Source organism: Mesoplodon bidens (genome assembly GCF_964165515.1).
Source record: "Mesoplodon bidens genome assembly, chromosome: 13".
Classification (NCBI taxonomy): Eukaryota; Metazoa; Chordata; class Mammalia; order Artiodactyla; family Ziphiidae; genus Mesoplodon; species Mesoplodon bidens.
This window is the reverse complement of record NC_138169.1, coordinates 84530076-84544963: the sequence shown is the minus strand read 5'-3', so window position 1 is coordinate 84544963 and position 14888 is coordinate 84530076. Positions and strand designations below refer to the sequence as shown.

The 14888-nt window shown below is 38.6% G+C and overlaps 1 protein-coding gene across 3 annotated transcripts in view; it reads left to right on the top strand.

Annotated features, from left to right (window-relative positions):
* Window positions 1-531: 531 nt before the first annotated feature.
* Window positions 532-14888, top strand: part of NETO1 (neuropilin and tolloid like 1) — a gene marked incomplete at both ends in the record, with an annotated part of 86815 nt that continues 72458 nt past the window's right edge. For 2 of the 3 annotated variants that reach the window (XM_081253365.1, XM_081253364.1), the window contains 4 exons: window positions 532-559; window positions 2596-2649; window positions 2882-3016; window positions 7472-7720. In XM_081253365.1, coding sequence (XP_081109491.1) covers window positions 532-559; window positions 2596-2649; window positions 2882-3016; window positions 7472-7720 — 466 coding nt within the window. Of the gene's footprint in view, window positions 560-2595; window positions 2650-2881; window positions 3017-7059; window positions 7721-14888 lie in introns of those variants that run through there. The other variant, XM_081253366.1, reaches the window with a different exon arrangement.

Genomic DNA, 14888 nt, shown 5'->3' with positions numbered 1-14888 from the left:
CCTGCTGCTCGTGGCGTATGAAACCGGGGACTGAGCGAGCCCCACAGCCGCAGCCGTCCGCTCCGTGGCTGCCGTCGGTCCGGACTGGGCCCCCCTCCTCTCGCCGCGCCCGCCGCCCGGCTCCGGCTCGGGACGCCCCAGGGCTCGCCCGCGCGCCGACTGCCCGCGCGCCCTCCTGACGGCTGCGGCGGCGGCGGTGATGCAAAGGAGGAGGGTGCTGTCGCCGGCGGCGCTGATGGTGGCGCCCGGCGCCCGGGTGTGAGGCGCGCGTCACGGCGAGGATGCTGCTGGCCTCGCGGCGCTGAGAGGGCGAGCGCGAGCCCGGGGCGGAGGACGCACGGGTCCGGATCTTGCTGCCGTGTGGGCTCCGATCTCCTTCTCCCCTCTCTCTCCCCCGCCCCCCGCCTTCATTTGCTCTCGGTTTGCGTATCCAAAACACCTCTCGACTCCCACCTCTCCCCGACCACTGGAAGTCTCCCTGTCTCTAAATGGAATTAGTGGAGATCGGAGCCTCGGGTGTAACGAACAGACATGATCTATGGACGCAGTTTGTTTCACAGTGAGTACCTTTCCCGCCGCGCCGAGGCTCTCCGGGTGCCGTCCTCCCCGCCTGCCCTCCCTCGTGGCCGAACGCGCAGGGAAAGCCCGGCCACCGCCGCGCTCCCGGCGGACCGCGCAGGCCCCGCGAGTCTGGGGCAGATGTAAACTTTCTGTATCGCAGCATCATAGAACCGGCGTGCGGGCTGCACAAGGCGGTGGTCACTGGATCGCAGAATCTGCCGCGGAAAACAGCGTTTCCGTGGGCAGGAACGTCCCGGGGCAGAGCATGGCGAGTAGTTCGGGGGTGGGCACGTGCGCAAGAGCGAGGTGGCCTGTGGAAGGAGGGAGAGAGCTGGCCTGATAGTTCCTTTCGGGGGCTTCTGGAGCTCGGCCGGCCCGCCTGCCCACCCCCGTGGGTAGTTTGTGGTTCACCTGAACGCAGCCCCCCGAGGGGAGGGCGAGGGCCAACCTCAACTCTGCCGGAGAGTAGATAGCCCTCTAGTGTTGCTTCACGAGTGTGGGGTGCGCGTGCAATTGGGGCGGGGGGGGGATTGGAGGAAAATAGTGTCAGAAGTCATCGAGTAAACGGCAGTGTAAGAAAATGTATGGTGGAAATCTCACAGTATAAAGCAAGGATTAGGGTGGCTATGCCACGCAGTCAAAGGACCGGCTTTGCCGCTGTGTTAATCACAGCACACGCTCCACGATGTGATGCCAGCAGAACAGGAAAAGCAGAGTGAAAACACCCAAACTCCAGCTTGATACTGATGGCTGTACACCCGGGTGTGTGCGCGTGCGTGTGTGTAGGTGTAGAAACACGGCAAGTTAAAGTAAGACTTTTGTTTTCCTGCTTGAACACAGACAATAGCAACGACTGATATTTTAATCTAAAAGCAGAGAGCCAGGCTAGAGTACAAAGTACAATAATTGACATCATTTCTCAAATACTAATAGCAAGGCCCACATACTTTTCCTGGAATAATCTTTAAGCATAAATTTGTAAGATCCTGTAGTGACCTTTAGTTAAGGAAAGCATTGTGAATTATACCTTCCCTTTTCCAAATGCGTTTTAAAGTGGACGTATGATTATACACCTAATGGAACTTAGGGCTTTTAGGTAATCGAGCAAAAAGTCAATAATAAAAACAGAAATAGAGAATGAAAAATCAGACATTATGAACACTAGATGACTTTCATACTTTTCTCAGTTTTAGGCTTTGCAAAAATATTAAGTAAATCAAGGATATGGAAGTAAAACAGAAGGGCAAGTTTCAGTGGTCTTCGTAGATTTACTGTTAAGTTACAGATCAGAGGCTCTTTCTGATACTGGAAAAACTGACTCAATAAAATGCTTATAGAAATAACCTTTCTCAAAATTATAAAATATTTCTGGATAATATTAAATAGTAAATCAAAGTTAAGGCTAGAAGAGATTAATTTCAGAGCTTAGAAAATGTTGAGGACTGGGGTTACTTGGTAGTTCATCAGTTTATAAGAAACATTTTTAATTATGCTGCTTAATGCCTTCAATCCACATTAGTCTGATTTTCTTCTGTTCCCCTCCCCGACCTGCCATAGGATTTTGCCTAAGTATTTATTTTCTAAAACACAATAACATGGCTGATGAAAACACAACTTTTCCTTTTCATCCTTTTACCTGCTGTCCCTCTTTCTTCCTTTAGAGATGCTAGCAAGGTCATACACAAAGAGCAGCTCAGACATACTCTTGAAATCCTGCTGTAATGGGACATGAGTAGGTGACAATATTGACTCTTTAGTCATGAAGTCTGCATTTGCCTTAGGAGTTTGGGTCTCAGCCATTCCTAACTGGCATTACTTCCTGAGGAGATTCCTAAGTTGTCCTGATTTGTACATTTTATCCGTACAAATTTGTACATTTCATCAGTTTTTGCAAGTTCTGAGTCTACTCGGAACAGTTAAAAGTGATAAAGTAATCTTCTTCGATATCATTTTATCTTTAAATTGTTATGTTGTTATAGAATTTGATCATTTTGGTGTACATTAAGCTTTCTAATTTTTCTTTTTTTGTTTCAGTTGTAGCAAGTTTAATCATCCTCCATTTGTCTGGGGCAACCAAGCAAGGAACAGGTGTGTTTCTTTGGAAAAATGCAAGTGGAAGACCTCCAATCACTTGCATTTTCCTATTTTCCCCACATTCTTAATATTCCAGAATATCTGAGCATTTTATAGTGTGTATAATTGATTGGTTTTGACTAAGACAACATTTAGAAGTTAATTTACTAATGGATATTGTAAGAATGTCCTATTTTTAGTTTTATAAAAAACTGGCTAATGCTTTAAAAAACATTTTTTTTTCCAGAAAAGCAAAGCACCTCAGAAACGAAGTCTGTGCAGTGTGGAAGTTGGACAAAACATGCAGACGGAGGTGTCTTCACCTCTCCGAACTATCCCAGCAAGTACCCCCCTGACCGGGAGTGCATCTACATCATAGAAGGTGAGGAAGCCAGTGCCAGAGCTGGAGAAAACATTCAGCCAAGTCTGGCCACCACTGAGCTTTGGGTGGACAATATGCATATAGACATTACAAAAATTGGTTTTGGAGACCATATACATAAATATCTCTGAGTGAATCAAATAGCTGTAAATTCTGGGGTCCAGCTAATTATTGAAATTATTAGTAATGGTTTATAAACAGGTAAATTCTGGGAAATAAAAAGAAATCAACAACAGTTTATTTCGCAGTTCATGTAATTGATTTGGAATTCTACATTAATGTAATGGATGCATGGTTGGCATAATAGTACCTAATGTGTAACAGTTTTGGCAACTAGTATTTTTTGGCTGAATAATTAGTAGAATAACCCATACATTTGTTATTTTTCTCTTAAATAATATGAAGCACAAAAAACATTCTCGTCGGAAGTACATCTATGATCATATTTTCCAAACGTCCATCTGAATAGCAGTTGCCTTAGTTTGTGCTCACAAGTGATATTTTTGTACTTTCATGCCAAAGTCAGGATTCCAAATGATGATGCTTCTTTTCATCATTTTTTCCCCAGCTTGAAGGAAAAAAAGTGCTGAAAAAGGGATTCAGTTCTCTTTGAACATTTTCCATTTCCATTACCCTTGTAGACACGTCTCTATTAAGGACGATACTGATACATGAACATTTCATCCAGTGACAGAAGTTTTCAATATTATGTGTTAGTACTTAATAGCCCAAAACTTTCAACCTCCCCAACCCTTGTGTTTCCCCAACACACACACACACACACACACACACACACACACACAGTTACCTTAACAAAGATGGTATTTATGCTCAATGTTTACTTATAAACAAGGGACATGTTAATTTGATAGATCTTTCAAATTAAAAGATGTCCTGGTTAACTGATTTAAAGAATTTCATTTAGAAATGATTCTTTTTGTAATTTCTGGACCAAGATCTTTCCTCTCTTCTTGTCATGCTTCAAGTTGAACTTTTAGCAAAGATACACCATATTACAAGAAGAAGAGAAAGGAATAAGCTCTGATAATAAAAGCATAAAGCTGAGAAACTGAGCTCTGGCAGTTTTTCTTCCTCTTATGATAGATAGAAAAGGAGACTGAAATGTGGAAATTCTGGGTTAAAATTAGCTGTTCTTTCTATCAAGTTAATATTACATATCTGTTATATGTAGTAATACATATACTGTATAATTGTATCGGGTAGTACTAGTTTAAGATCCTCGGCTGATTGAATTTGAGGATGTGAAAACCCACAGATATAAATACAGAGGGCCAAGTAAGGGACTTGAGACTTGAGCATCCTTGGATTTTGGTGTCCAAGGAGGGTCCTGGAATCATCCGCCTCCCCTCTCCCCTGCTGCCTGCAGGTACCTAGGGACGACTTGTGTATGTATACATATATATACATATACATAAATATCTAATCATAGAAATTTGGTATTTATGTTGTCCCTACTGTACATATAAGGAAACTGAGGCACAGAAGGGTTAAATGTCTTGCTTAACTTCATATAACATAATTTGTGTTTTGAAGCAACAGTATTTCAAAACTACAAATTATTAAAAAGAATAACATCAACTAATTCTCTTGTAATTCAGAAGAAAATCTTTGCATGTTAATCGTGCTTTCATGCTTATTCTTATTGATAATTTAAATGCATTGCTAACATTTGATTCTAATATCATGCACATATTTGCATTCATTCGTAGTCATGTCAAGGACAAAACTTAAAGTTGGGAAATAAATAGAATCTCCTGTCACTGTTAATCATACTTCTATACCCATCTTGAGATACTTCATACTTATCTTTTTTTCCATTCATACATTCATTTAACAAATATTTGCTGAACCACTCTTGTTTAGAGAGTATTGAACAAAATAGACATGGTACTTGCCTTATGGAACTTACGATGTGGTCTGGGGACTAAGCTTTTTTCAGTAAACAATCTAAAGTGGCCCTGAGATGGGCAGTTTTGGAATAAGGAGAAAGACAAGAAGTCTATAAGGAGGAAGAGATGCTTACATTCAGTTTTAAAGAACATTCAGGAGATAGTCTTCCTCTGTGTAGAATAGCATGTGCAGAGGTTCAGAGACGCGGTGAGGTTGGTTACACACGTGTAGTATCATAGGGTGTCTGCAGAGCAGCAAGTGAGGAGTCTGAAGGGCAGGTGGCCTCAGATAAAGGAGAACTTGGCATCCATCTTGCACCCAGGCAAGTTTGGACTTTATGTTATAGACAAGCGAGTGCCATTGAAATAACTCGAGAAAAATCATAAGGTGAGATTTCGATGAAGAAACTGGAGGAAGAGAACATAAGCTGAAACTATTGTGAGAGACGGATTAAACCATAGGAGAAGCCTGAACTACAGAAGTGACATTGATGGTGGAATCAAGAGAACAAATGAGAGGTATTTGGGAAACCGAGTCTTGCGTGACTGGATGTAGGGATGAGAGAATAGGCAATCTCAGGGCTATTCTAAAGTTTTGGCTTGGTGATGTGTTACATGGAATTGCCATGTCAGATAAGGAATAGAGGTGGAGAAAGGGGGTGTTAAAGGAAAAATAATGTGTTCCATTTGGTGTTTATGGAGATGTTTCATGAAGAGATTGGATGTGTGATCTTTAGTTCAGTGGATAGTTCTGGGATAAAAATATATATTTATAGGTGATAAATATAGTAATTGCTGTTGAGGCTGCTAGTATGAATAAAATTACCCAAAGTGTATTTGGAGCACTTTAGCTCTTTTGGAAAATACAGATGCTTGGGTCTGCCTCCAGGAATTCTGATTTAATTGGGCTTAGATGGAGCTGCAGATATTATTATATTATAATCTCTTTCCATTGGGATGCTAGTGGCATCCAGAGCCCTGGTCTAGAAAGAGAGGAAAGAAGACATTGAATAGATTTCTGGAAAATGACATGTAAGGGAAGGCAGAGTAAGGAGAAAGTCACCACGGACTGTGAAGGAAAAGCCAGAGAATATCTGGATCATATTTTTTTGTAAGTCTCTGATTTTCAAGTAATCATGTATCTCAACTCTATATACATTTTGATACCCAGGCATGCAAGGCTTTAGTTTTAAAGCCATTCAAGGGAGATATTCAATATATATTTAAGCACTGGTGTGGAGGGGACAGTAGTCATTCAGAATGATTGCTGACCACGTGGGAAGCAGGCCCTGCCGTGCCAGGACTTAACATTCAAGTTTCTGGAGGGGATTGGTCTTTAAAGAGGATCAAGTGGCTGGAAAGCAACTGAAGGACTCAAGACAGCAGTTTACTAACTAGGATAACTGTGTGGATATTTCAACAACTGTAATGGCTATTCTGGGGGTACTCTGGCTGAATATCAGCCTGGAATGCCAGAATTTTGAACAGTTTTGACCATGACAAGTGAAGAATGGAAGGGCACTAGCAAATGCATCCATGTGGAGGTTTAAGGAGCTGCTCACCCTATCAGGCTCTTCCATGATTATTTAAAGAGCTGTAAACACATTTATAAAGATAAGTTCATTTATAATTCACCCAACAAAGATTTGTTTTTTTTTTTTTTTTGAGAAATTCTCTATGACGAGTATTGTGCTTGAATGCTGAAAAAAGAAGGTGAATAGATATGGGTTCTGTCTTTAGTAAGTAGATGTAGAGAGGAGATTTTTTTTTTAAGCAAGATTTTCCCACAAAAACAGGAGTTGGATTGGAGGTATATATGTACTCAAGAAAGTGGGAAAACACACGAAAGCCTAAAATAGCATGCTGTCTTAGAAAACATGATATGCCTGGAGTGGCCTGAACTTAGGCTGTATGTGAGGTGAAAAGACCCTGGCAGGGTGAGTTGTTGGATACTTCTAAGAAACCTATATGTCAAGTGAATTGATCATTTTCCTATAGCTGATAGAGAGTTGCTGAATAAGTTTAAACCTGAGAATGACATGATAATATTTGTGTTCTAGGAAAATTACTCTTAATATCCCTCCACACACATTTCAATCTAATCAACACATCTAATTGGGACTATTTGAATGGTTTAACTCTATGCTGAACAGTTTTCAAGTTTCTGACCTTAAAACTGGATTCTCCTGAAGATGTGGGAAAAGTGACAGAGAGATGCCTCTCTACTTTTTAAACCTGAGTCAGCAGGTTTTCACAAAACTACTGTGATTTGTTCATTCTGTATTAGATATTGAAGTGGTCATTTTATATCAGGTAATATTTTGTGCAACATCATCAGTTTTAAGAATCATCTCTTAGACATTATTATGGAAGTATTATCTCTTAGGATGCTAAGAATAACAAAGTTGCTTAGTGTTTCTATGCATATCACAGTCAAAATTTGATAGGAGTTATACAGATAAAATCTGAAGTAGAATCAGAGAAACCAAACTACGGATTTAAAAAGGACCTTCTAGACATAATCTTTCTTTTTTTTTTTTTCCAGCTGCCCCAAGACAGTGCATTGAACTTTATTTTGATGAAAAGTACTCTATTGAACCTTCTTGGGAGTGCAAATTTGATCATATTGAAGTTCGAGATGGACCTTTTGGATTTTCTCCAATAATTGGACGTTTTTGTGGACAACAGAATCCACCTGTAATAAAATCCAGTGGAAGATTTCTATGGATTAAATTCTTTGCTGATGGAGAGCTGGAATCTATGGGATTTTCAGCTCGATACAATTTCACACCTGGTAAGTGGGGGCTTGTTTTTTTCCCTATATCTTTTTCTTCCTTGTTTTTCTATCTTCATACTCTAAGAACTTTTATAAGACGACTTTATAATTTCCAAAGAGTTTCCCAGTTCTATTTAAAACCAAACCTACAATACTTTCTCTTTTCATTTCATTAATTCTGAAAGGAAAATAATTTTTCTTTAAAATTTAGCCTACACTAGAGGTACAGCATAGTGACTCAGGGGTCTACATGGTCATCAGCAACACAGTTAATTAGTTGGACTTCCATTATGCTGAAACGTGTAATTTGAGAGGCCGTCTGTAATAGAGAAACTAATTATGCATGGAATCCCAATAAACTTGAAAAGGCAATTGCAATATTGTAAAATGTATCCATCAAAATGATCTTTGGAGAACTCGAATAAAAAATTCATTTGTTCTGAAAATTATAATTTTTTTTTCTTTTTTTTGAAAATTATAATTTTTAAAGCAAATGGGTCTTAGTATAAAGCAGTCAGTCTAATCTCTTTTTAGAAATGCAAATTACTAAGAGTTGTGATAAAAGGAAAAGTGAGCCCCATAGCAGCCAAATACCCATTTGCAAGGTCTGGCACCCATTAGCTGTTATTATATAATTATCTAGTCTATGTCAATTTTCCTTTTAACCTGTTGATATTAAAAAGGGTCTGTGATGTTGACTGGCTCACTTTATGATGAGTTATCATTTAATACAATAAAAATTGGTTATATTTTTAAACTGCAAGAACATCAGGCTGAAGCAATTTGAGATTTGATGAAGTCACTTTTTTTAATGGAAAAGTGACTCAACTTACATAAATGACATTATTTATTTAAAATTACATTTTTTTAATTTTGTACATATTGTTTTACTCAGGTTATAAAAGGCAATAAATTAAATTGGAATATATGTAAAATTTGTTCAAGTTTCCATTCCATGTTACAGAGGTAACATCAGAGCAGGGTTATGATGCTCAGTTCAAGCACTAACATTGTTGAAATAATTAATATAAGATTAATGATGACTTTTATTGTGATATTATGGTTTAATAATATAATAATTAAAATAAGTAAGATATTAACCCTACCATATGCCTTAGCCTTAAACATTAGGAATGTTTTTATAATATTTCTAAGAGATTGTGGTTTTTATTATGCTTTGCTAATATTGGATTGTTCACAGAAGTCATGGGTATTTCACATGTGGCCATCAGGCTAATTCAATGTGTTCCAGAAAGGTGTAAGCACTGAGATTACTTTATTAGTGCTAGAGTTTTCAATGGAAATATATATATATATATTTTTTTTTTCTTAACTGCTAATTTTGAGTATAACTAGGACCTAAAAATAATGGCACATGGTATGATCTAGGCTTTTGTAAGTTATATTTTCACCTTGAGACTGGTGATCATGGGAACAATGTGAGGATCTAAAACTGTAGTTTCATTAGAAATGTAGGGTCAACTAACATACTTTATCCACTTAAGCAATTCTATCCACGTTTCTAGCTCTACCTGAGATACATAAATGGTGGCGTTCAATCTGATATCCTAGGTTTTCCAAATCTTCTTTGTACCTGAGAATTGTTCTTTGCTCCTTGCTTCTTTAGATCCACTTTGCTTCATCTGTAGAAGGAGAAGATTTTATTACCAGGAACATCTGAATCGGAAGGGAATGTGAGGAGATGATTCCATGTAATTAAGAATGAGTTAAGGATAGACTGAGGCTTCTGCTGTCACTCAGATAAACTTGAGTGAAGTGTGCCGGGAAACGTCCACTTGGCATCTGAGGGGAAAATAGGACCATAAAAAGGAGTTGTGTAAAACTTCCATGGCTGCACAAGTTGACATGCTATGGCCCAAGGACATTGCCTGAGTGGCACAGTAATCTACAGCTCATTCCAGAAAGAGGCAATATTGAGGAAGCCACTTAGTTAATGTAGGAGGAAGGGGGCAGGGATTAGTGATCATTTAGACAGCGTTTAGGGGACAAGGAGTCAGGCAGGCTTTAGTTTAATTTGGGCTTCATTTTTACTTGGTGGTATGCTTCAAGCAGTGACCTGTGGGAGTCGAGAGAGTTCCTCAAGTCAACTTAATCATTTACGTGATAAAGCATTGCTGAAATCTCGAGGGCCCCAGAGTGGGATGCACATTGGAGGAGAGATCTTCCCACCAAGTCACCCGAGAACTGGAGTCCAGTACAGCTGTGAGGAACACTGGTTTTGGAAGCAGATTGGGCTTCCAATTCTAGATTTCTTATTTCTCGCTTGCTGTAAACTCTGGACATGATCCTTCATGCTCTATGCTTCAATATTTTTATTTGTAAAGTAGGGAGAATATTGATTACTCACAAGATTGAAGATTGTTTGATTATCGACCCATGCATATTTATGGATTTCTTCACTTCCTATAAGATCTCAACTGTTGATAGCTATTATTGTATTAATTTGATCACGTGTTCTTTAAAAGTAAAGGAGGCTTGGCATAGTTTATTGGGAGAGCAAGTGTCCCAGATTTTTTAAATTACAACTTCTCTTTCCCTGATTGTTTGGGATGGATATGAAAAACTAATACCTACACGATGTCACTTTTCCTTATTAGGTTTAAGTGGGCCTAAGTCTCCACATGAGGGTTATAGTTATATCTGATAGCTGTCATAAAATATGTTAGAGCAGAAATAGCAGTAGGAAGGCTGGGTGGTCTTTATTATTTTTGAGAATTTACCATAATCTGGGATCTGGATCTTAATTTACAGTCCCAGAAACTTGATGTCAGCACAGTGAGAATGTACCCACTCTTAGGAATGAATCACATTAACCAAGCTAAATATACATATATACATACATGTGAATGTACACAAATATATATACATATGAATATACATATATACATGTACACATACATATATGTACACACATATAAACATACATACATTTTTAGCAAGAATTCTTAGAATCACACAGCTCAGTGTTTCTTGTAAGCGACCATACACGGGCATCCAGATTATAATCAGAACATTGTACAGTGAGTGTGAAATCCAAATATTGAAGCATGTTTAATAGCATCCAGCGAAGGTACATGATGATTCATCTTTATAACATGGACCATTTTTCCCAATGATGCTCTAGGTCCCAAATTGCCATGGGTCAGTACCCCTGTCCAGCCTTCAGCTTCGGCCACGCCTGACTGGGACACTAATTTGTGTCAACTCTTATCTCAAAACTTGTTTCTATCTCTTAATATCTGAATATCTTTGACTTCCTTTCCTAGTCAACTTTAAAACATAGCCTTTTAATCCCTAGCTCCTGTGTTCCTAGGAGCTACTTCTGAACTGGTGGTCGGTGAGAACTAGCCAACTGGAGGTCATGTGTGGACTTGGAAGGCAGGAAGGCAGAGCCAGAGAAGATGCCACAGATACACACTTAAAGGGGTTTTCCATCTTCTGACACATTTTGATGACTCGGCAGGTTTTATGTTATGGATGTGGTTGTTGGTAGATACTGAGCCATTACCTGGGTCTACAGCGCAATGATGATCACCTAGGAGTATAGTCTAGCATGCACAAGAAGGATTGTGAGACTGAGCAACAGTCAGAGAGAAGTCAGCCTGTCAAACCCCCAGGGCTTGCAGAAATGAAGGACAGTGTGAGGTTTGAAAAAGGGCCAAGGAGCCCAGAACACTGGTGGGAGCCTCCGGGTGATGCCAGTTGGGTAAACCTCTCTTCTTCCTGTGCAAGCACAGTTGTGTTGTGAGGTCTCCTCAACATACACTCTCCTACTTCCATGAAGAGAAATGTCAGAATCACTGAAAATGTTAAAAGTTACATGATGGAAAATTTGATAACCCACAGACAATTTAACGAGAAAACATATAGAAGTGTTCATTGCAATAGACTGATATTGTTTTCTCATCTTAATAATGTTTTCTGAAAAACATTTAAACCAAATGTATTACAGAAAAATGAATCATGAGAAAATATTTTATAATGAAATTACCTTAATAATACTGGAATAACATTCACCAAACTCATAACGATGATTACCTTAGATGATGTTGGTGGATGAGAAGGAACTGAAGGGACCAAGAGAGAGATATAGTGAACTTCTATCAACATTATCAGTAATGCTTAAATTTTTGAAAAGGATACAACATTGTTTTTGTTACTACTAATGTAAACAAAAGTATTTAAGATAAATAAAAAAAGAGAACATACCATAGTTGGTAATTATTAAAGGAATTGTTATTAGAATTTAAAATGTATTTTTTAATGAATTTTTAAATTTGAATGGAAGTTTAGAAGAGGGAATCCCATTTCTCCACAATCTACATTTTTAATTTTTTTTACTTACACTGAGAATGCCTTTTAGGTAGAGATTTACTCTTCCCTGCATCCAGCTGCCCCCATGCCTCAATTTTCTTTGTTACTTGAAAATATGAACTAAGGAGAAAACATGTAACTGTATTCGCTGTATCCCCAGTCCAGAGGCATTATCAAGGACTTTATTAGACATTAAGAAAGAAGAACATCCAGGATGTTCTACTCTTGGGGAAAGTAATCCTTTCAATCTCTGTAGGAATAAATATCTCTTGTTAGTCTTGTACTTTCCTTCCTAATGGAGAGATTTTCTCCTCTTTACAGACCTAGAATGTGATGTTTTTGGAACCTTCCTCTTTTGATGTTATTTTTTTCTGAACTAGTTTTATGAAACAAGGTTACACACACCCTACTGGAGAAATTTAATTTAAGGATTATGCCTCAAAGTACCAAATAGGTGAGGTCGTGTTAGGTATTGGCTTGGGAGTGAGTGGAGTTGTTAACTATGTTGAAATTATGAGGATCTTTGTACTTAGCGCCTTTCATCTGAGCAGCCCGAGGTGTTGTAGGGACGTTCTGCCCAACTCCTAGCCTCCTGAGAAACTCCACGCTGATTGACTTCAAAGGCAAAGGAAAGGATACAGTGCAGTACAGTGATTTAAATTGAGTGTTTTAAAAAGATTTCCATGCATATTAAATGAAATATATTATTTAGGTAAAATATTGTCATGGACTCGATGTTACTTCAATTATCTAATGCAGTGCTTTTCCTCTTTCTGTCTGAAATGTGAATGCATGTGTGAGTATTAACCATGTTGAAAATTCCTAAATTTTCTTGTCTAGAATATCAGAGTTCAGATATATGCTTTGGTGAGAAAGAAAATAAATATTTCACCTATCTATCAATATCAGTTTTTCAACAACTAAACTTTAATTTGAATTTTGCACTAAAAGATGAAAGAAGTAAAAGAGGTTAATGTTAAATTAAGGACTTTATCTGATTACTTTATTTTTAACATAGAAATAAAAGGTTGAATACATTTAGGTCAGATAGTATCGTATTGTCTTTCTATTATATTTACACTGTAGACCCAAAATATTCTAAAGGCTGTCAAATGGAAAATGTATGAAACAAATTCACATTTCTCGTTGAGGCTTATTTTTCAAGAAATGAAATTAAAACTTGAGAGTCACGGTAGAGACAAAATTATCAACGTGTAATAGTTACCAAAGATATTCGTGTGAGGGCAATTTCATCTATCTATCCTTACTCTCTTCTGCCCAGCCTGTGACTTGGTTGATCTGATGTGTAGAAAAGAGGGCTCAAGGGGAGGGCTGAGGAATAGAGAAAGAGAAAGAGAGAGAGAGAGAGAGAGAGAGAGGAAGGGAGAGAGAGAATGCTGTTTGGTCTAGGTGGGTGTTCAGGAGAGATGTTGAGAGTGGGAGAGAAAATTTCCAGGATTAGCTCCCATCTGTACAGAGAATATTGAAAGCAGTGGCAAAGGAGAAGGAAGATTTTTAAAGAAGTTTCCTGTATGGAAAGAATGCCTTCCTTAGCTTGTTGTTTCATGGAAAGGTGGAGCAGAGTGTTCAGGTGTGTTTATATTTATTTAGTGGTTAATTGTTGGACTGCATGTTTTTGAATATGGTACATTTGAAACTGGACCACGTGGAATCTCAGGTATATTTCCATTGTAGGTGTGTATTTTCTTTTGATCTGAAAGAGACCTTGAAGTTCATCTCATTCAGCCTTTTTATTTTAAAGATAAAGGAGCCAATGATCTAGAGAAAATGTGTTACCCAGGTTCATGAACTCTGTGTAGAAGTTAAGTTACTGCTTGTTTATCAGTTATATAACCACTGTGCTGATACACCTTCTACAAAGGGTAGAGATCATGACTTTAATTACATCACATATTGCAAGCGCTTTCAGTTTAGTTCTATTAAGAAATTTAATTAAGGGATGATACTGTATCACCCATATTTCACCATTACTGGTGTATGAATTTTAAAATTCACCTTTCCCATGTTGCCTGAAATGCCTATTAATTCACAGTGATGAAAAAGGCAATGATTTGTCTTCCTTCCCTCTACCTCTATTATAAAAATCTGCCTTTTCAGTCCTCCTGAGCTGGAAGTGTATGATTCATTTCCTGTTCTCAAATATCTGCTGTTAGTGACCTGGTCAGTTGTATGTAGAATGCTCTCATGACTTGGAACCTGTGACTTACGTGCTGAGTACTCAAGGGAAAAACTAATTTCTTTCTCCTCGATCTCCTACAATTATTCCTGCTTCCTAACACACGTGTCTCTCTGACTTCTTCTGTGGCCACTTGCTTCCAGTCACCAACACCACCCCTCTCCCCAGGGCTGCTGCATACAGCTGCCATGGTTAAGGACACTAGGTTGAGGGAGAGAGAAGGGCTGATTCCTTTCACATTCAGATGCCCAGGAGCAGACCCATATCCAGAAATGGGTACCATTTACTAATTGCCACAAGGGGGTCTTACGGACTAGCCCTGATCACGCATTGATCAATCATAACATCACCTCTGGACCCAAGCACACAGTTGTGCCAACATCCAAGGACCAGCGTCCACCCTTCACTAAAATTGTCCTAAAGAGAAATGGTATCGTTTGAGCCAAAGAAACATTCAAGAAACGAAATGAAGAAATAATGCATATGTTCTATCTCCATCCTGCATTCTCATGTTTTTTCTAGGTGTCCATAGTTATCAGGCTTTTTGGTAAAATATTCTCCTAGAAAACGCTAACATTTAACTTATTATTACATATTCAAGAAGTATGTTTTTCAAATAATAACATCCTATGTATTTTGCCTAAGAAAATATTA